This window comes from Pongo pygmaeus, chromosome 3 (genome assembly GCF_028885625.2).
Source record: "Pongo pygmaeus isolate AG05252 chromosome 3, NHGRI_mPonPyg2-v2.0_pri, whole genome shotgun sequence".
NCBI classification, from domain to species: domain Eukaryota; kingdom Metazoa; phylum Chordata; class Mammalia; order Primates; family Hominidae; genus Pongo; species Pongo pygmaeus.
Window position 1 is genome coordinate 178,328,445 of NC_072376.2, and position 22,525 is coordinate 178,350,969.

At 40.7% G+C, this 22,525-nt stretch overlaps 1 protein-coding gene across 3 annotated transcripts in view; it reads left to right on the forward strand.

Annotated features, from left to right (window-relative positions):
- The first annotated feature begins 3,893 nt into the window (after positions 1 to 3,893).
- KLHL2 (kelch like family member 2) overlaps positions 3,894 to 22,525 on the forward strand; it is a 114,893-nt gene continuing 96,261 nt past the window's right edge. The window contains exons 1-2 of one of the 3 annotated variants that reach the window (XM_054485007.2): positions 3,894 to 4,233; positions 16,268 to 16,393. In XM_054485007.2, coding sequence (XP_054340982.1) covers positions 4,211 to 4,233; positions 16,268 to 16,393 — 149 coding nt within the window. In that variant the 5' untranslated portion in view covers positions 3,894 to 4,210. Of the gene's footprint in view, positions 4,234 to 16,267; positions 16,394 to 22,525 lie in introns of those variants that run through there. The other 2 variants (XR_008502071.2, XM_054485008.2) reach the window with 2 other exon arrangements.

The window sequence follows — 22,525 nt, forward strand, 5'->3', positions numbered from 1 at the left end:
CATGAGATAGATGTGTTTGCGCCTGCCATGTCATGTCATTAGTTCTATTGCAACATCTGATTTCAGCTCAATCTAAGGGATTTTTGCCACTAGCCACTGTCACGGACTTGTTCATCCGAGTGGTTTCATTTTCTTTACAAGTGATACATTCCATTTACTTACATTAGCTTTAGATTATGGTTGCTAATATGGTTAAGGAATTGTTCTATCTCAACAGCATAGGAGGCAGATGGACTTTGGAAGGTCTCATTCCTCTGCCAAGGGTGTGAAGGGCTCAGCTAAAGAATGATGAAAACGTGGGTGGAGGTAATAACCTAAGCAAGGGGAGGTCAACACCATTGCATGTTCAGTCAGACCTTATGTCAAGGGAAATGAAAAAGAGAAGAGCTTGGTGGTCTTAGGTAGCTGCCCCTAATCCTTAGTGTCCTTCACTTGAGAAGATGGTGAAACTGAGAGTCAAAGGAAGAAGTGTTAAAAAGTTTCTTCCCCACTGCAATGTTGGATTTGGGCTCAGCCTGTCAAGCATTTTTGTTTACTTTCTCTTGTGAGCGGAGAGACAGGTTAAGGGTGGAGGCTGTATCTGGCTGAGGACCAGTTTTGGTGTGACATTTAACTCCAAGTAAGGCTGAATTGTATGTGGGTAATGTACTCTTTCCCAGTCTACTTGTGAAGCCTACAAATGGGGGTGGTTGTGAAAAAAGAAAGGTTTGGGTTGACATTTAGCATGCTAGATGAGTCGAACCCCTTAAGCAAAGAATTATGATAGACAAAACTAACCCAGAGGAGGATGTGAGAGGGGCTATGGTTTGAAGTTATGTGCCTAGTTGTCAGATGGACACATCTTAATTTTTTAGTATTTATTTGTACACATAACACTATTTTGGGTGGGAAGATACAAAAGCAATAGAAAAAGTCCACCTCCCACCCCCCACCTCAAAAGAGTTCCTGAAATGGCTGATGAGTCAGCCCTACTCACTGAGTTTGCATGCAGAAGGAAGTCAGGCCAAAGGTTTGGTAAAACCTAAGTCAGTATCTCCTGGCTCTAAGACTTAACCCAGTTCCTAGCAGAGTCAGGTATAACTGATGGCCACAGAAGTGTACAGAAATAATAGCAGCAACTAACATTTATTAAGTGCTTCCGTTATACATTTATGTGCTATATACTTTACATCAATTATTTCATTTAATTCTTAAAACAACCTTGTAAAGTAGGAAGTTTTATTATGGCTCTGAACAGAACCATCATACAGAGAAGTCAGCTCATGCTAAAGTGTACTAAGGGTTTTTTGTTTGTTTGTTTGTTTGTTTTCTGGAACCCTTCACTAGGCTGCCAAGACACCTGCCTTGGATCTCCTTCTATTTCCCTGGTTGTTCCTTTACCATCTCCTTTGCTGAGTCCTCCTCCTCTTCTTTTTTAATGTTGGAGTGCCCCAGGGCTTACTTCTTGGTCTACTTCTTTTCTCTAGCTACATAATCTAGTTGATCTCAATACCATCTGTATACTAACAACTTCCAGAGACATATATCTAATTGTCTACACCTATCTTCACATGGATGTTTAACAGACATCTCAAATTTACCATAACTAAATCAGAGTTTACAAATACAATCTCCACCCCGCCCTCCGATATTTGTTCTTTCTCAATATCCCCAATCCCAGTAATGGGGAACTCCATTCTCCCCAGAGCTCAGAACAAAACCCGTAGGATCATCTTTCTTTCATATGCTAATCTGCCAGCAGTACCTGCGTACTTTACCTTCTAAACAGATTCAAAACCTGGTCACTTTTCTCAATCACTCAGACTCTAATCCAAGCCATCCTTACTTTTCATCCCAGCTAGGCTAATCTCCTTGCTTGCTCTCTTGCCTCGCTATGCATGTTGCCCATACAGCAATCAGTCATCTTTTTTTTAAAAAAACTTTGTATTATGAACTTTTATTTATTTATGAATTTTGAGACGGAGTCTCGCTCTGTTGCACGGGCTGGAGTGCAGTGGCCCGATCTCGGCTCACTGCAACCTCCGCCTCCTGGGTTCAAGTGATTCTCCTGCCTCAGCCTCCCAAGTAGCTGGGATTACAGGCACCCACCACCACACCCGGCTATTTTTAGAAGAGACGGGATTTCGCCATGTTGGACAGGCTGGTCTTGAACTCCTGACCTCAGATGATCTGCCCGCCTCGGCCTCCCAAAAAGTGCTGGGATTACAGGCGTGAGCCACCGCGCCCGGCCCATTATTATCTTTTAAAACATACACATAAACACACATAAATGATGACCACCCTATGCACTCATCACTTAGCCTCAAAAATTAACATTTTGCAAATCTTCATCTATTCACTTCTCTGTCCTTTTTTTTTTTTTTTTTTTTTTTTGAGACGGAGTTTGTTTCGCTCTTGTTGCCCGGGCTGGAGTGCGATGGCACGATCTCGGCTCATCGCAACCTCTGCCTCCCGAGTTCAAGCGATTCTCCTGCCTCAGCCTCCCGAGTAGCTGGAATTACAGGCATGCACCACCATGCCCAGCTAATTTTTTTATTTTTAGTAGAGAGGGGGTCTCTCCATGTTGGTCAGGCGGATCTCGAACTCCCGACCTCAGGTGATCGGCCCGCCTCGGCCTCCCAAAGTGCTGGGATTACAGGCGTGAGCCACGGCGCCCGGCCTCTGTCCTTCTTTTTGTGGGATATTTTCAAACACATCCCAGAAAAGTCATCCTTTTAATGATCAGATCAAGCTACTCACCACTTTCTAATTGCTTCTAATCTCAGTAAAAGCCAAGTCCTTTATCACGGCCTGCAAGACCTGGGTGATCTGTGATTACTCCCCGCCACACCCATTCCTGCCGCCGTCCTCCTGACCTCACTGCTTTATTAGAGGGTCTCCCACCCTCGCGGCCCCAGCAAGCATCATCTGGAAAGCTTGTTAAAGCACACGCTGCTGGGTCCCACCCCCAGAGTTTCTGGTTCAGTAGGTCTAAAGTGGGACTGGAAAATTCGCATCTCTAACAAGTTCGCAGGTGCTACTGCTTCCAGCGGGCATACTTGGAGAACCACCAGCTGCATTGTTCTCCTTCCCGTTCCTCAACAAGGCAGGCAAGATCTTGCTTAGCAGTCTCCACGCTGCTCTTCCCTCTGCCCTGGGCATTCTTTGCATTACTCAAAGCTCCTGTTATTCCATCTCTCTTTAACTCATGCCTTTTGAGAGGCCTTCTCTGACCACTCTTTCTAAAATCTCTTTCCCTCTCCTCATCCTCATTTATGTTTCTTCATGGTAAGCATCACTTACTGTTTCCGTCACCCCGTCTAGATGGACAGCTCCACAAGCAGAGAGACTTGGTTTTGCTGTCACATCCCCAGCACTAAAACCTTGCCTAGCAGGTGTTCACTTCACTTGTCCAAGGAATGGATAGCATACTGAGGAGGGAGAGCCAGCTTCTTGCTTGGGACACTGGACAGGCAAATCATTTCTTCTTGCCTCAGTTCCACCATTTGTAAGGACACTGGTTGGTTATGCCTACTCTTCCCATCTTCCTGGGTACAGGCACAAATGAAAAGAATAACGCGCACACGCCCGCGAAGCAGAGCAGCAAGTGGATACCGAGCATTATTACGCCGTGCGTTCGGCCGCCCTTTTCCTGCACGGAGAACCCCCTCCGCTCCCATTTTCCAGCGCCCCCATCCCGGCGATCCACAGACCCGCTGTGGGCGGTCGCCGCCCGCGTCCCGGCCTGCGGGCCAGCGTCTGGGCACGCCCGCCCCGCTCCCGGCTGGCGCCTGCCCGCCTCCAGAAGCAGAAGCAGCAGCAGCAGCAGCGGCAGCGACAGCGGCAGCGGCAGCAGCAGGAGGAAGGGGAGGCGCCGAGGGAGGGGTCCTCGGCCGCAGCGGGAGGCCGCATCGCAGTCCCGTCACAGCGTCGACGCCGGCCGGGGCCGAACCCGGAAGTGGCCGAGCCCGCGCGCGCGCCGGTCCCGTCGCCGCCGCCCCGCACTCGGGCGAGCGCGGGAGCCGCGCAATAGACGGAGCGCGCCCGGCCAAGCGGGCCATGGCCGCGGGGGCCGCCGCCGCAGGTGGTGGCGCGCGGTGAGGCGAGCGCGGCGCCCCCTCCGGGGCGGATGGAACGCGGCTCGGCGGGCGGGCAGTGCCGGCGTCCGCGGCTGGAATGGTGCTGGCGGTGTTGGTCGGTGCCTGCGTTCTGAAGCCCGAGAGGAGCCACAATGGAGACGCCGCCGCCTCCCGCGTGAGTGAGCGGGCGGGCGGGCTGCGCCGCTGCGGATAAGCGCGCCGCTGCGGCGCGTGTCGCCGGCCGCGGGCGCAGCTCTGGGGACAGCCGCCGGGGCCGGCGGGAGGTGGGAGATGCGGGGCGTGACGAGGCGCGGTGCCCGCAGTCCTGAGCGGACGCGGACGGAAACTCAGCCTGGCCAGGCGGTGACTTAAAACGCTGCCCAGGATTCTGGGGAAGGGTCTTCCCCATCTCAGGCGGATAGAAGATTCGGGGTGGGGCTGTGTATGGGTGACCCTGCAGGTCCTGTGTGTACCTTCCTGAAATGCATAGGCACCTGGTGCCCAGTTTGCCTACCCCTTTATAAGAGATCAGGCTAGGATGCACTGAGTCCGTTGAAAAAAGGAAACTGGAAAGTACCAGTCACCCGCTGTCTAAATGAATTGATCTTAGGTTGCTTGATTCCCCGAATTTCTAACAAAATTAATATCTGAGGAGCTTTTGCATCACTCTAAATGAGCGGCGGCCGTTCAGGGCATGTGACCTCTTTTACCTGGCACTGCAGAACGTTTTATCCAGAAATCAGAGTATCTTCTGTTTCCTTCGTACCTCGGGCAAATTAGTAGCGTATCGACCTGCCAGGCACAGGTGTCTTTTTTCTTTGGTACCCAAGTACATTCAAGATCACTGGCAACAGAATTACTTTCTAGAAATAATAGCTGAAACATTATGTAGAAAACATTATTGCATTATTCAGAACAAGGGTTTTTTTTTTTTAATTTTAGTTTCTAGTTTTAAAAACATCTTGGTAAAAGTGAACTGTGAATACCTAGGAGTTTCGAAAATTTCAATTTTGGTTCCCTCGTCTCTTAGGAAGGAACAAGGGTCCTTTGAATCTGACTTTTCAAATCGCAGACAAACCTCATCTTGAAGAATGGTTTACCTTTTCGTGAGAGCTTATTCATGGAGGCTTGTCGTTCTCCGGTCAGATTTGGCAAGCTTCACTTCATGCCGATTGTACCGCACCAGTCTCTTGTGGTTATTTGGCAGAATTCCAGCCAAAATAAGGATACTTGGCTTGGGTTGAATAATTTTTTTGATGTTCAGCCCTTTTAGGAGAGCTAATGGGATTCTGGAACGACAGTTTCTAAAAGTGCGTTTCAGAATTTTTAGCTTGAGTGGAACAGGTCGTGGAAATCTAGGGGGTAGATGATAAGACTCTTGAATTGGCCTTCCTGGGCTGACAGAAGCAGGGGCTTAGTCACTTCTCGATAGCTGGTTTTGAGGGCTCTGAGATTTGGTGATGTTCTTCAGCAGGCTGGAGGAAGGCACCTGAACCCCTAGGAAATATGATGGTGGATGGTTCACATCAGCAGCATGAGCACACGGGGGTCTGCCCAGGCTCAGAAGCACTTAAGGCAGGATATGCTAGCTGTATTTAGACAACATATGGTATGTAATATGTAACATGTAGGTATGTTATCTGTAGTAAACCTGCCTTCTGTGTAAGTTCCTGCAGTTCCTTTTTACTTTTGGAACAGAGGGAACTAAAGGAAAGAACAAGGGAATACTTAGAATGCAGGTGAAAAGAAGGGTGTGGGAAAGCAGGCTCTGGAGGGAGGGAATAGAGACACAGATGATTTAAATTGAAATAATGAAAAATGAAATTGATGTATGCATTCAGACATTGATAAACTGACTTTAGGGTAGATCAGCTAATCATAATTTTGATGACCACCATTTTTTGGCATTGAGATTCCATCAATAGTGCTGGAACAATGAGAGGCTGAGATATAATGGAAAACCTGGAATGCCAGCATGGATGAAAGATTTGTTAAAACTCCTTTCAATCATGGGTGGCTAAAGTTGGTGAGACTTTTTCATTGTTTCTGTCTATTTAATTATAAATACAAATAGGTTTTTATTTTCATTTGGTTCTATCCAGGATTAAACCTAATTCAAGAACTCGTTATGGTGTTATTTGCCATTCTGTGAATCAGAAATAGTTTTTTTCCTTGCCACCCCTTGGCCTGTTTGCCTCCACTCCCATTAACATCCCTCCACCATGGATCCCGTGTGCCGGATTTGAGACGTGCAGGCAGTGTCTTTAGGAAGGAACTTTACCGGGCCTCACTGCCAGAGCTGGGCTAGAACAGAGGCCAGTGGAAACTATTAGGAAGACTCAGCTTTTCATAAAGTTAGATTTTTAGCCTGAGCTTTAAGGCAAAGAAAGATGACCTGGACTTAAAGTGCCTTAGATGGTGTGGTTGGAAGCACGGCCCCAGGTTCTCTTTGTGTTAAGTGTCTGTTTATTAATTCATTCAATGTGCAAATATTTGAATGCCTGTCTCTGCCTGGCACTGTGCGTGGTGCTTTTGCTTGTGTTTCTCTTTTAACATCCAGATTTACATTGTTCTCAGATCCCACCTTGTTCTCCATTGGCCTGTTGGCACATTGTCTTGGAGGGATGTCAGGCATCTGTACCCACCATTCCTGTTTCCTTCAGGATGGACTCCTTGAAATTAGCTTTTGATCTCTTGTGCTTTTTCTATTCCTTGCCTCCAACTTTCATCCTTTTTAATTCTCATATAATTAAAAATTGTCGTTGAACTGTATATTTGTGCTTATTGTTTTTTGCATACTTGAGTATATGTGGCATTTAGATTCTGTTGCATTCTGGGGTCTGGGTGATATTGAGACTGTGTTACATTTGCTTCTGATCAAACTTGAAAGATGTGTAACTAAAAAATTAGATGTAGATTAGTAAAGGAATTTCAGGTAGTAAATTGAGAGATGCAGTTTAGATGTAGATTAGTAAAGGAATTTCAGATGGTAAACTGAGATATGCAAAAGGAAATGTAAATTGACCAGCCCTGACCTCAGGAATGTATTTTACAGTCTGGCTTTTATAGTTATTTGTATAAAGGATTTTCATAATAAGTTGAAGGAAGACTGTGAGGTATAGGCCTGAGTGCATCCATCTGATCTTCTCTTACTGATCAGTTTTCTTGGCACTTGTTTTTTTACTGGCTCCATTTTCACAAGTCGGCTTACTCTCTATGAGCCTTGATTTTTTTTGCTTTTCCTTCACAAAACTAAGCAAACATCCCTAAGATAGAACCATATCTTTTTTCAGTTGATGGTTCCACATTACTAGAGACTTGTCATCAGAGGTGTTCATGCATAGGCAGAAAAACAACTTGTTGACCGTGTTCTAAGGCATTTAGGCAGCAGAAGATTGGTTGGATTAGAGCAGAGGTTCTCACATTTTTGAATTTAACTGACCTGTAAAATTAAAAAAAGAAAAAAACAATTGAAGTCTAATAATTGCTAAGTTTTTTGTTTTGCTAAGTAAAAGAATTATTTATGAAACAACAGTGATCAACTATCACCATCTTTTTATGAAAGAAAAAAACATTTTAATATCCTTTCTCAAATATAAGGAAGAATATAATCTGACTAAAGGATTGTCTTTAAATTTAAAAAATTTAGCCTTATGAAAACTTATTACATTGTCCTCATTTTGACATAGATCAGTAAAAAGTTCATTGAAGCCTGACATTTGCAGTCCACTGGACCAGATGACCTGTAATGTTGTTTCTAAGATTGAATTGCTATGAATTTGGAAACTTGCTACAGGATACCCAGTATTCATTTGTTCGTCTGTTATAGTGCATTGGAGTGTATTCTTATTTTTGTTTAATTAAATGTACAGTGGGCATCTCTCATATCACAGGTGAATCTCTCCACTGATAGACAAAGACATTTAAAATATTTAGGAGTAATAATGGCCCACAAACAAGGTAATGGTGAAAGAAGACATGTGGATCAATGTGTGTTGAAGGAAGTGTTACATATAGGGACAACTTTGAGGTGCATTTGGGAACTTGAGAAGTGAATTCTGGAAATAGGTAGCATTTATGTAGTAGTTTAAAAAATTTCTGATGCTGGGAAATCACTCCACCTACTCCCCACAAAATGCCCCAAACCTTTTGTTTCTGATGTACATGGTAGGCATTCAGTAAATATTAGTAAATGTGCTTTTCTAAAGGTGACCGTAAGTTTACTCATCTATGGCTGTTACGGATTTACACTAGTAGTGCTTATGAAGACCATTGAACTTCTTTCTTAAGATCAGGCAGAAGGTTTTTTTTAAGGTGATCCAGAGAAGGAAATTCACATTAAGTTGCATTTCTGTAGTGTTCTACCAAATCCAAATGCATTTACTCTTTATGATGAGGTAGTTTGAGTTTTTAATTTATATTTATTGAGTGCCTACTATGGCCAGATTTTGGGGATATCTCAGAAAACAAAGTTCCTTTTCCTATGATTGAAACTAATAGCAAACAAATATGTAATATTGTTAGTAGTATTACAGTAAACAAAAATGAAGCAGGATAAAAGGGTAGAGAATAATAAGAATAATAGTTCAGATAGGGTCAGGGTGTCTTTGACGAGGTGATATTTTAGCACAATCCAGAGGGGGAATAGCATTCCAGGTAGAGAGAATAGCAAGCGCAAAGGCATTCTTGAATTCTTCCCCTGATGAGATAATTGCTGCAGTGAGTGGGTCAGTAACTTTTTGTGTGTTATACACTGTACTTTCTTACATTTCGGACTATTGGCATTTGCTAAAATATTCCTTTGACCAGTTCCATTCTCTGATTTTACCTTGAAAAACAAGCCCCTGCTTTTTATGATAGCTCTTTTTCTTGTTTTCCTTCTCTGGTTTTTAGGTTGCTAAATGTGATTTGCATACTTTATCACTTAATCTCACTTAATCTTGTCAACAACCTTATAGTGGTAGGTGTCTTATTTATCAGCTGAAGAAGTAGAGTTTAAGTTACTTTCTCAAGCTTATCAAGTATTAGAAAAACTGGGATTCTAATCTCTCTGTTGTATCACTTTTTTCTGTCTTGCATGACTTCTCTTCTATCACTGTTTGTGGGCAGTATTTCCTCACGGAAGTAGGCCTTGGCCAGTTCTTTTCAATCAACTGTTAATCTCTGAGTTCTAGCTCCATCTATATCTTAAGTCTGGGCTCTAGGTCTGTGCTTTGGTGTGGAATTTTGAACTTCTCACATCTCTACTCTTAGCTCATGCCTCTAAACCCAATATATTCAAAACTGATGTTTGTTCACAAACAGACTTCATTTTATAACATTTCCACTTATTCAATGGGATAACCATTCTTTTGGTCCCTGACAACCAATACATTGGAATAGTCTTTGATTTCTCTCTCTTTCTTCATCCTCCACATCTTATCAGTCCCCAGGAACTGTGGTCTTGGTTTCAAGTGTCCATTCTGGTTGCTACTATTCTGATGAATGGATTTCATCACTTGATACCTGAACTTTTTCACTGGTCTTCTATTGAGCTCTATGTATTCTGTCCTCATCCTTCAGTCCCCACGGTTTTAACCGTCCAACATCTTAGAGTCATGTGAAGTGACTTATCAAAACCAGAGACTCAGGCAGTCACAGCCCTTCGTCATTTTATCTTATCCTATATATCCAAGATCATCATGTGCTTTTAAAACTCTCCCTTGTCCACAAGCCAGGATTCTCCAGCCTTTTCCTATGCTTCTCTTCTTCTCTCCCCTTTTATAACAACTTGAAGTTCCTCCAAGGCCCCATTGGAGCCCCATCTCCTTCACCAAGTCTTTCCTCTTTACTCCAGCTCATTCCAGCTCATCGTTGCTTTCCTATAGTGTTTGTCACTGCACCTATGTACTGACTTGTGCCATTCCTTAGTGGTTTCCCATGTACTTCCTGTTTAGATGGTAAATGGAGGAAGATCTCAGTTCAGCCTTCCTAATGTTTCTTACCCTTCTTAGTACATGGCATGCAGTAGGCATCTAGGCAGCACTTAAATACTTAATTTATTGGCTTTGGTCATTTTGAATATTGCTATTAACTTTGAATTGAATGTTGCAATTAAAAATGAAGGCCAATAAGATCCATAAAAATATATCTGCATATTCAGTTTAGATCCTGAACTCAACACTTCTTCTAAACTTTGTTTACATTCATATAGTGCCTAGTGCCTATACAGCTCCCTGAGATAAGTAGGTGAGGTATTACTATCTTTGACTTTCATATTACATTTCACATCAGACATATTTGTGAAGTAAATTTTATAAGTAGTCTGAAGCCCAGAGAGGCTAAGTGACTAATCCAGGCTCTCTTGGTTAGTATTTGGCATAGACAGAACTACAATTTTGGGCTTCTTTCTGATTCTGGTCCTCATCTAGTACCTTTTCATTTGAGTGCTGGAAAATGTATCCCAGTCAACTGAATTGCGGAGTCATATTGCCGCCCCCTTACCAACCAAGTGATGGCAATACTAGGAAGAGGGGCAAAAGAAAAGTCAGAAATATAAGTGATAAAATAAATGGAAATGTTTGAAATGGATCATCGACCTCCTTTTCCATATTTTAGCACCTCAAAAATATCCCACTCTGACAATGCTTTGTTAGTTATTTATAAAATATTCCTTAGGAGATTGATCTTGCATAAGACATGCTTTTACCGTGGTCCTTTTCCTGGTAATAGTCACTGTCAGGGACAAAAAGTGCCTGATTTGTGTTCTGTTTGTCATGTAGGTGGGAGGGAAAGAGGGAGAGAAAGCTGAGTTGAACTGAAGCAGAGCTTTTTACAGCTCTATTGTTCTACTATCAGAGAGCAATTATACTCCAACTTCCATCCACCTCAGACATCCCAACCTCCTCCTCCTGCCAGTGCTTCCCCACACACTTAACATACAGCCGCACAACCGAATTCTCCAGGGAGAATAGGGTGCTCTTTAATACCTCCCTCTGCCCTTTAGTGAGTTCAGGGCTCTGCTTTTTAACTGCTAATATATTTTAGTAAAGTTTGGCAATTCAAGCTTTTCTAGATGTTTCCTTTTCAGCTCTGGAAAATTGGAAAAATAATTTTTAACTATATATATTTAAAATATTCAGTGGCATTATGATATTGTCTGAAAGGCATTCTGTGTCTTGATGCAAGATCAGAAGTTTTTTTTTTCCCTTGGAGAAGTAAGTAATAAAAAGAAAAAAGAGATCAAAGTTTTTATCTCACAAGATACCTCATATTCAGTTCTACATACTGAAGACCTAATCCAAGTTCTTACATGTCTATAGGGCAAATGTTAACATTTTTAAAAAGCTATATTTATTTGGTAATATGAACATACGTTTGTAGATTAGTTAGTCTGCTGTTTCCGTACCTAATAAAAGTTTAAATTCCAGACATGTGAAGAAAATTTGCAGTGTGTCTCTTTGCCTTAGCTAACTGCAAAAATTGAAATCACAACCCTACCATAGACCCAAACGTGTTTCCAATTGAGAAAGTCTTCTACCTTCACAGCCTCTAAGTAATATAGTGGTTATTTATTTGAAGGATGTGAGAGTATTTTGTTGAGAAACTGTAGAATGACATAACAAATTTTAGTTAAAATGTTAGTTATGGTTGACTCTGTACTTCTGATATCCTGGATTTGTGTATGAGAGCAATGCTAGTAAGATGCCTGCTTCTGAATGCAAGTTTAGCTGGGAAGATAGCAGAGAAATAGAATAAATATTATAAAGTAATGGAGAAACCTCAAAACAGTACAGCATGGATGTTGACTTTGAAAACAACAGCTGCTGATGTGAACTGGGGATAAATTTGTGAGTAATGGTGGTTGACTCATTGCAAGCAGGGGAGTCTTGCAGCTTTTGAGGTGAACAGGCAAAGGGGAGAACAGTGATGGTGACCACCCAAGGGCCAAGTATTTATGTCCTAAATGTCAAAATGTCTTTGATCTCCTGTTAAACTTTGCAGCTGTATCATTCACATGAATAGTTGCATTTTTTTTTTTTCTAAAAATGCAACATATTTTCTAAAGCATTTGTTTTTAATCTGGGATGATTCTGAGGTGGGAGGTAAGTTGGTGGCAGGACATATTACATGACTTTTGTTATTATTACTATTTTTAAAAATCACGCATTGCTGGCTTTACCCTATACTGGAGATGCCATCATGTATGTATAGCTAATTCTAAAAAGGGCTTGTGTGACTCTTCATGTGAGAAGGGGTGGTTATTTGTGGCTTGAAAAAATTGCTTGGGTAATTCTGATCTTTCTCTCACTCTGCTGAAAACCATTGTTTCAAAGCCAATAATAAATATCTAAAGAAGTTTTACTTCATTTCTGTGGTGTTCTTAGAATTGTTACAGTAGATTTAAACCTTTGCCTGGTTTGGAAATCTTGACTATTTGAGGGAGACAGCCCTGTTAGAGTCTTTATTTTCTTCCTGTCTGAGAATTCAGTTATCATCAATAGTGTATCTTAGGCAGAGTCAGAAAGTCACCTCATCTGAGAAGCCACCTGTGTCCACAGCTGGGAATTTGCAGAAGTCAGTCACTGAAGGAAGGCTTTAGGATATCTATGATAAAACATAGCAGTACACTGGGATCCAAACCCTGGGAAACTTCAACTATTTTAGAGTATGTGTTGATAACAATAGGCTATTGGATAATTGCCAGACTACTTGAGGAGTCTAAGAGTTGGATAAAGACTTAAAGGTGAAAGGAACTTGGAAAAATATCTTCTTCAGGTATTTTAAGGAAGACAGTTCTTAGAATGAGAAGCTTTTCTGGAAAAGGCTAGCACTTTGCTTCAGAAGAGAAGCAGGGCAAAGGTGTAATTCTTCATTTAATGTGGTACAACCTAAAGGGTAAACCTTTACCTCTCACTTAACTAGTTATTCCTAGTATATATATATATGTCACATCTATAGTTTTAGACATTATGCATCATTTTCCGTTCTGCTTCTGAATGAGAAGCCATCTAACACAAAGCCACACAGGGAATGGAAATTTGTGGAAAGGGCATTCGTTTTGAAAATGGACGTTTGCAGAAGGGGTGATGTATTTGTAAGTGACTCTCAGTACAGAGAACACTTAACAAAATTCAGTGTTTTTTCTTACTTATTCCTTTAAGCCTTTGAATAAAGTCTTCTTTGCAGAGTTTCTGTAGTACATCAGAAAAAGGAGGAGCTGAAAATAGGTTTAAGAGAGCACCAATATGGGCATTGATTGTTGTATGGCAGCTGTCTAAAAGTGAATTCTCCAATGCAGGGAATTTTAATTCCTAAGTTCTTAAGCAAATATAAACACTCCTGACTCTTAAATCATGACATTCTTTCTGGGGCAGAGTTGCTTTTGCTTCCACTTTCAAGCATTGAAAATTCTTTTATGATAGTTTTGCTAATCCTCAATATAACATTCTTCCTTTGTTGCATCTTCTAAATTATTAAACTAGAAGCAAATATAGAATAAGTATTACCTTGCTATCGTATATGGACATGCAGTGTTACATGGTTAGAAAGTTTGCATGGGTTGCATATATCTACGCAGTTTCCCTTTTCCCTGGTTTCTTACTGTTTCCTTTACAGGTAGAATGAGAACATCTGTCTTATACTATAAAGTGTTTTTCCAGTTCTCTCCCTCCAGACGTGAATGTTCTGCCATCTTTTTGGCTTCTAGACTTATCAGTGCTTTTCCTTTCTTAGACTGGGTGTAACTAATTCCCTACACACACACCTTCAAGAGGGCATAGGGAGTAGAGTGGCATCTCCTTATTCTCCCACTCCAGCTGTGGGCTTTCCTTGTGGAGGTAAAGCCTTGCGTTAATTCATTTGTTAGGCCCCTTAAAAACTCTCAAGCGGTGAGGAAGTAGAACTGATGTGCACTTGTAGTAGGCAAGCCCTCAGAGTCAGGTGCTTCAACTAGTGCTGATTCTGGGGTTTGGGGTTTGCTTAATTTTAGAGGTTATATTCATGTTGAGTACCTGTTTCATGGCTTCATGTACCAACCATGTAACCAGTGATTCCCACATTTCTGCCTCCAGCTAAACTTTTCTCTCCAACTCTAGACTCCAATATTTATCTGGTGATTTGATGCCTTCACTTGGATGTCTGATGTTTTAAAACCAATATGTATAAAAACAGCTCTTGATCTCTGCCTATCTCAAACAGTTTCTACCTACAGCCTTCTTTATCTCAATGAACAGAAACTCAGTCCTTTCTCTTGTTCAGGCCAAAAGACTTGGAGTCATTCTGACTTTCTTTGACATGTCATATGGTTGTTTCAACAGATCTTGTTGGCTGTATCTTCAAAATGTCCAGAACCCAGACAGTTTTCATCACCTCCACTGCGACTATCCTCCCTAAGCCACTCTCATCTCTTAGTGAATTATTGTAATATCCTGCTAAATAGATGCCCTCTTTTCATCTTTCACCCATGTAGACTGTTCTCAACCAGCAGCCAAAGTGATCTTTGGAAAATGTAAGTCGGATTATGTCACTCTTTTGCAGTGTCTCCTCATTTCACTCAAAGTGAAAGGCCTTAGGATATCCTAAAAGGCCCTTTGTGATCTGCATTCCCCTCTCCTGCTCAGCCCCAGCCTTTTGCCAAAGCTGCATGGGTCACAGTTCCTGGAACATACTAGGTACATATTGGCCTTTGCTGTAGTTACTGCTTCCATCCGGACGTTCCCACACCCCCTAGTCTTTTGTTCAAATCTCAGTTCTCAACTAGGCCTTCCCTGAGCACCCTATTTACTGCAGATTACACCCCTCCACCATCCCCACATTTCTCACTCTCTTCACCCTGCCCTGCTTTTTCTATTTCCATAACACCATTTCCTAACATGCCAGTTGCTTCCCTGACTTGTGTTGTCTTCCCCTTTCCCCCCACCAGACTCCAAGCTCTATGAGGCTAGGGATCTTTGTTTTATTCACTGATATATTCCAAGTGTCTTAAGAGTAGTGATTGGTACATGGTTGGTACTAAAAAAAAAATTGCTGAATGAATTAATGAACGATAATGTTTAAAAATGAATCGTCTTTTTAGAAATGGGTCAGGAAAGGAAGAGAAGTGCAGCAATTAATAATGATGTTTGCTTGTTCTTTGATGTATATACAAGTATGATATTTTTAGACTTCATTTTTTAAGCCTGGTTAAAAATTGGTGCCCTGATTTTTTATGTAATAGCTTTATTGAGGTATAATTTACATACCATAAATCCACCCATTATAATTGTGCAATCTAATGATTTTTATTAAATTTATAAAGTTTTATAACCATTGCTTCAAAAAGTTGTCTTGTGTTCGTTAATTTGCAGTTAATTCTTGCCCCCCTCCTCATGGGACCCTGATTTTTTTGGTTAATTTTATGGTCCTAAGTCTTGAAAGAATAATTCATGTAGCAATGCTTGTATAGCCTTGTGTGCTTAAAAAATGTAAATTTAAATGTTCACTGTTCAGTGTAGGAAATGGTATTGAAATATTAGTGAAAAGAACAAGATGGAGAATCAGACTGGCCATACTCTTACCCAGCCCTACCATTTACCACGTTACTCAAACTATTCTCCTCATCTGTTAAATGGGGATAATAATAGTAATTTGCTCAGAGAGTTGTTGTGAGGATTAACCAAATAATGAAAGTAAACTACTCAGCACAGGGCTGCCATATGGTAAATACTCAATAACTATTAACTAACATGATTAATCTCGATTAATCTTTTGTTAGTATAGGTCAAAATATATGGGGTTAATATATCCTGGCACGTAGAGAGCAAAATTTAAATCAGATTCTATGTTTCTGAAGTTTGTGTAAAATATGATCCTGCTCTGTCTTGGTTTGTTAATAACGTATGACTATAGAAGTTTGTAAAAGCAAGTTAATTTCCAATGGAGAAGATCATTTCTCAACAGTTTTATTTGGAGATATCTGCTAAGCCACTTCTACTGAATATTCTGTGTTGATCTTTGACGGAACTTTGACACCAGGGAGGTAATTACTCACTTTTTAATTGAAACCATAGTGTCCATCAGAAACTGTTCTCAATCGTCTTAACCTTATATTGGGATATTCTGTCCATGAGACTTCCTCTAAATAAGTAGGGGAAGGAGACATTCATTGTCTCTCTTGTAGCTTGATAAGCTGAACTAAATGATCTTTAATAAGATCTTTTTCTGTTTTTGTTCTTTTCTTTTATGTACAGATGCACAAAACAGGGTCATCAGAAGCCTCTCGATTCAAAAGATGATAATACCGAAAAACACTGCCCAGTGACAGTGAATCCTTGGCATATGAAGAAAGCTTTCAAAGTCATGAACGAATTAAGAAGGTATCATTATACTAATATACATGCAACCATTGGTTTCGTCCCTTTATTTTTCAGTTGTTTGTAGTGAATATATAATCAACCTTCCATTGTTGCTTTGTCTGGTACACAGAACATTAAAAGCTTTTTCTGCAAGTTTTTTAAAGGAAGAGAGCAAGTAATTTATCAGAAGTGTGGATGGTGTGGGGCTCCTCTATTAGTGTGGTAGCCACTTAGCCACATACAGCTAGTCTGATGAGATAGTTTGGAGGTGAAAAATACACAGGGGATTTCTAAATGCAAAAAAAAAGAAATGTAAATATTTTATTAATACTTTTAAATGTATTGATTCCATGTAGAAATGATAATATACTAGATATTTTGAGTTAAAAAGAATATAGTAGGCCAGGTGCGGTGACTTATGCCTATAATCCCAGCACTTTGAGAGGCCAGGGCAGGAGGATCACTTGAAGCCAGGAGTTTGAGACCAGCCTGGTCAACACAGTGAGCCTCTGTCCCTATTTTCTTTCTGTTAAAATAAAAAATAGGAGAATATATTGTTGAAATTAATTTCTCTTGTTTCATTTTACCTTTTTAATGTGATTACTATAAAATTGTGACTTGCATTATGTTTATATTGGACAGTGCTGGTCTAGGGCTTCTAACTTACTGTGGCAAAGAATATGGAAGGAAACTTTTAGAGACAAATGTAACCATTTTTTTGTGGGAGTGGTGGTAGTTTTGGGGGGCAGTGACCTACCTGTTGCTGAGGTAATTCTCAAGTGTACTAAGGATCACTGCAACTGTTTAGTAGTATTAAAAGTTGATTGAAAAATGAGTAGCTTTTTTTTTAATTAAAAGGGTAATGTATGTATTAAGAGTCTTGGTTTTATTTTCTTAGCACTTTATGAAAGATCTGCTTTTTCCCACCATTCCCTTTGTGAAAGTACTCTACATATATCTATCTGAAATGCTGAAAGCCTGGCTAAAAAGGGATTAAACCTTCCCTTAATCTTTCTGTGCTTCCTAAAAGCTCTCCCTTTTAGGCCCATCATTTGTTTGTTTCTTCTTTAATTAAAGTAGGGATTCAATAAATATTTATCTGCTAGGTACTGTAGGTACAGTGGTGAGCAAGAACAAATATGGTTGCCACCCTTGTGGGCCCATAGCTGACTGCAGGAAGCAGGCATTCATCAAAGAATCACAAAAATAATTTACTGTAATGACAGTAAGTGCTGCAAAGGAGGGCTGCTGGTGCTAGAAAGGTGGATAACAGTGGTCAGGAAAGGCTTTCTTGAGAAGACAGGAATAATTATGCTGATATCTAGAAGGAAAAGAAGATAAGGGGATAAAGTCAGGATGGGAGTGAGGAGAGAGAGAACAGTGTTCCAGGCGTGGGGAATGCTGTACCACATCTTAGGGTGGGAAGGAGCTGGCCTCATCGGAGGAACTGACAGTGTTGCTGCAGTGCACATGGCGGTGGATCACACAGGAGAGGCAGCTGAGTAGGTAGGAGGGGCCATTGGACTGAGGTCCTGAAATTTTGGTCTTAATCAAGAGTTGCCTTGAGAGGAAGCCAGTGGAGAGTGTTAAGCAGGAATGTGACCTGATCAGATTTATATTTTGAACACACTGGCTGCTGGGTGGAGAACGGATTGGAGAGAGATAAGAGAAAGTTAAACTGAATATTGGATCATTTGATTTGCTTTCTAGTACCGCTTTGACAACATTTTCAAAATGTGGATTTTCACTTATTCTTTGGGAGAATATATAGCTGGGATAATCCAGCAAGTCTGAGGGTGCTGTTTCAGGTTTTTAATCCTGTTTTGACAGTAGTTATTAGAATGTAAAATGCATTGGTTACTAAGTGGAACTGCAAGAAAAGTAAGAAAAATAGTCTGGTTGTTTTAAGACTGGGATCTTTAATGGCTCTTTTTTCTCTTTGACAAGTCTAAAAAGACTGACTTTTAATAGGACTATTCAAATGTTCTTTTTCCCCACTCCTGTGGGTGGGGCACGGGTAGCCTTGGCTTTCTGCTGGTGTTAATGTGAGTGGGTCTCTGTTGACCTGGGCATGACTCACCAAACTGCAGGGAAGGTAACACCAAGTGCTCCTTCCCTTGGGGTGAACGACCTGAGTTTTGGGACAGACTCTGGCCTCGAGCCATTTGTTTTACTTGTTTCAGCCTGAGTATAAAATGAGAGGAATGGGCAGGGTGGTGTCTAAGGTTCAGTACTGCTCTGACCTTCTCAGCCTAGAGATGTTTTTCCTGCTTACCTGCAAGCCCTGTGGTGTCCTTGTCTGGCCCTAGGATTATTTATAAGCTCCAGTCTTTATTCATCTGTTTGCCCCTTTTTGGATGTGAACTCTGCGACTGTGAGATAGTACCTTCTTGTTCTTTGTGTGGCACCCTTTCAGCAGCTAGTATGTCACTGGGCTGGTAGTTGATGCTGATTTTCAGAACAAAGAATGACCTTTGAATAGCCAGAGTGTTGGCTGCCAGGTCTATAACCTGAGTTGTTTTAATGAAAGCGCCAACCAACAGTATTTTTAAAAATGGACTGTCATTGGGGTTCATCAGACCTTTTTAAAAATGTCATTCCCTTCCACTCTTAAATCTTATAGCCATTTTTAGTAATTCTTTAAAAAAAAAATCTCTGAAGAGGCCTATTCCTTGTACAGCTGAAAAATCATTAATTATTTCCTGTCCTTGCGTCAACTTCCTCTTGCCCAGAAAGGGTAGCTGAGAGTGGTTTCCTGACTTCTGGGAAGGGAGAACTTCCTTGTTCTCACCACTCTGCCCTTGGGCTCTAACCTCAAAGTGGTAGAGCAACAGCTGTACTCCGAACAATGTTAATGTGAACCTTTGGCTGATGGAAGCAAAATTTTAGGAGTAAAAGTCACTTTCAATTATGGCTGATGTAAGGTGTGGTTGTGGGAATGGTGGTAGGAAGACAGGAGTTCTGTAAGGTTTAAGTTACAGAATTAAAATTGTTTGATAGAAAAAGTACATGACATTTTATTGTTTTCTTAAACTAATTGTTTTTAGACAGGAGGCCCAGAGACCTAGCTTTATATCCCAGCCTGGTAAGAGCTCGAATATCTTGAAATTATTTGGTTTAAAAACCCTGCAGTCATATGTAAACAATGTATTCAACAAGTGTTGGTGAGCACCTAATCAGCTAATACGACTGAAAGGCTGTGTGGGATCCAAAAACAGTATCAGACTTAGCCCACGCCCTTTGAGTGTCTAGAGAGCTGCTGGACACATAGAGAGAGGAGCATGAGGCAGTGAAAAAGTGTGCAAATCATGGGTGCCCAAAAGGATTCTCATGGGAGAAATTCACACAGCCCACAGAGGTGGGCTTCAGCTGGGCCTTGATGGGAGTACAGCAGGATTCACCTAGGGGATGGAGTGGGAAGGTCTTTGCTGGTATGATTAATTGCACAAGCCAGGGAGGGAATAAACATCATCTGTTGGATAAAGTGAATCAAGGGTTCATCCTGGGGAGTCTGTGAAGAAAGGGTTAGGAAGCAAGAGAAGGGCAGAATTGTGGCAGGCTTAAATAGTATGATGAATTCGGGCTTAATCCTCTGGGCAGTGGGATTCAGTGAAGGCTTTTGAGAAACGGAGCATCATGCTAAGATTAATGATGTTGGAGTTGTGAAAGGATGGCTTTTAGGTCAGCAGTGCATCTCTGGTGGGAAATTCAGATCTTAACTCTAAATTTCCCAAGTGTGGATGGGGGAAAATTTTTCAAAACATCAACATTTTCAAAATCAACCCAATAGATCTTCACAGAATGCTTATAATGTGCAACACACTGTATTAGGTCTAAGAGGGGTCAGAGAAGCAGACTGTATCCCAGGTAAGTTTTTTCTTTTTCTTTTTTTTGAGACAATCTCACTCTGCCACCCAGGCTGGAATGCAGTGGCGTGATCTCAGCTCACTGCAACCTCCGACTGCTGGGTTCAAGCGATTGTCCCACCTCAGCCTCCTGAGTAGCTGGGATTACAGGTGCGTGCCATCACACCCAGCTAATTTTTTATATTTTTAGCAGAGACAGGATTTTGCCATGTTGGCCAGGCTGGCCCAGATAAGTTTTATTGACAAAATTAGATTGCTAGCTTTTGGAGAAGACCAAAGAGCAACTGTTGAAAGGTGGCATTTTGTCTTTAAAATAAATTTAAAAAAAAATCCTACTGTTTTTTAGGCCGTAGGATAAGACTGTACTTGAGCTTTAACAATTTCAATGAGTATTAGTGGTGGGGGCACAACCTATTAGCTTTATTTACAAGGAATATAAGTTTGATCCTTAATATTTAGGAGTTGAAAGTGTTCAGTAAGGATGAATCATATGAAGCAATTCAAATGTTCACCTTTATATCCTGTACAACCCATAAATATTGAGTTGTTCATTCATAACAGCAGTTCTTAACATTCCAGAAGATATTTATGCAAAATAGCCCGACGTGCCCTCTTAAAGGAATGGTTATTGTGTTTTTCCTCCAGGATTTTAGGCATCATGGGACCTATATCACTACTAGGATTAGATTATCTGTTGTGCATCCATAAAAACATTTGATTTGTGGCTGTTGAATTTTGGGTAAATTGTTATTGTGGTTATTGTATGAATTCATACTTCATTACTTAGATGGCAAGTGAATTAAACAGTGAACTTAAGTGAGTCTCCCTTTTTCTTCATGTATACCTAAGATATTTTGATACAGGTATATAATGTATAATAATCACAGTAGAGTAAATGGGATATCCATGACCTCAAGCATTTATCCTTGGTGTTATAAACAATCCAGTTATACCCTTTTAGTTATTTTTAAATGTATCATTAAATTATTATTGACTACAGTCACCCTATTGTGAGACATATTTTACTTTTAGGAAGATAGACACCGTGCATTTTAAAAGCAGTGACAGGTTTTTCTCAGTCTTAGGAATTCATTCATTTTATATCAGAAGACCCAAGGACCCAAGGATGCCTTAGTATGTTCAGGCATGTTTCATACCTTTTCAAAGCAGTTTCTTTTTTTCCTGAGAAGGACCAATTTTCATGATATAATTTTATTTAGGAGATGGAGTGCCTTTCTTTATTCTGTGCTGTTTGAGTTTTACATTAAGCCTATCTAACTCCTGTTCTTTTCCCTTTAGATTTGTGCTTAGAAGGCACTTCATTCTGAAGCTTTTCCATAAGGTTGGGCCTAGCTTCTCCTGTGTGTTTCCAAATATCTCACACTTGCCCCATCTTAAAGTCATGGGTTCATTTTATAATCACTTATTTCCTTGTCTGTCTCCCTCACATGACTAAACTTCATACTGTCATGGCTGTTAATCTTGTTTATTTTGGTAAGCTCACACAGTCCTTGAGGAATGAATGAATAAATGCAAATTTTGCTAAATAACAACTTATTTATACCATTATTTTGGAGGCCTTCTTTTCCTACAGTTTATTCCCTCATTGTATTTCAAGTAATAGGAACATAAACTTAGAAATTCACCGTGGAAGACTTTGCATATGGGCTGCTAAAAGAAGTTTTTATTATTTTTAGTGCCAGACTTTTCATTCATAGCTCTCTCACTCAAAAGTCATTCAGCTTCTTGTAAGCATGCAAATTTGGAAAGAGGTAAGGGCCAGACTCAATGTACACACACTGATGTACACTCATTGTATACTCAGTGACACAAACTAGTAAGAGTTTGTTAGCTCTCTCATCTCTGAATACTGTTTTAAAATATGTTATTACTGAAGACAGATAAAAAATTGAATACTAAAACTAAACATGTCCTTAATTTGTAAAGTGGCTCTGAGACCTAACCCAGGATGTGGCTGCATAATATTTTAGCAGTGTTTTAACCTTATTAGTTAACTAACATCAACTAATAAGTCAGTAAGGCCAAGTTAATTATGTAAGTGACAGCCAGCAGGTATTATGTTTGAAGGTTTGGATCAATGAATAATTGTAATTGAAGCCAAATGTCATTAGTTACGTGGTTTTTGAGGTGTTCAAGTGTAATTCCACTTGTGTTCCATCTTGAAACTAAAGCACTAGGAGGGATTACTGACAAAAGGAAAGTAGGCGTAAAGTTGCACTTGACTCATGTTTGAGTTGTGTTCAAATCCCCAGGTCACAAAAGAGAA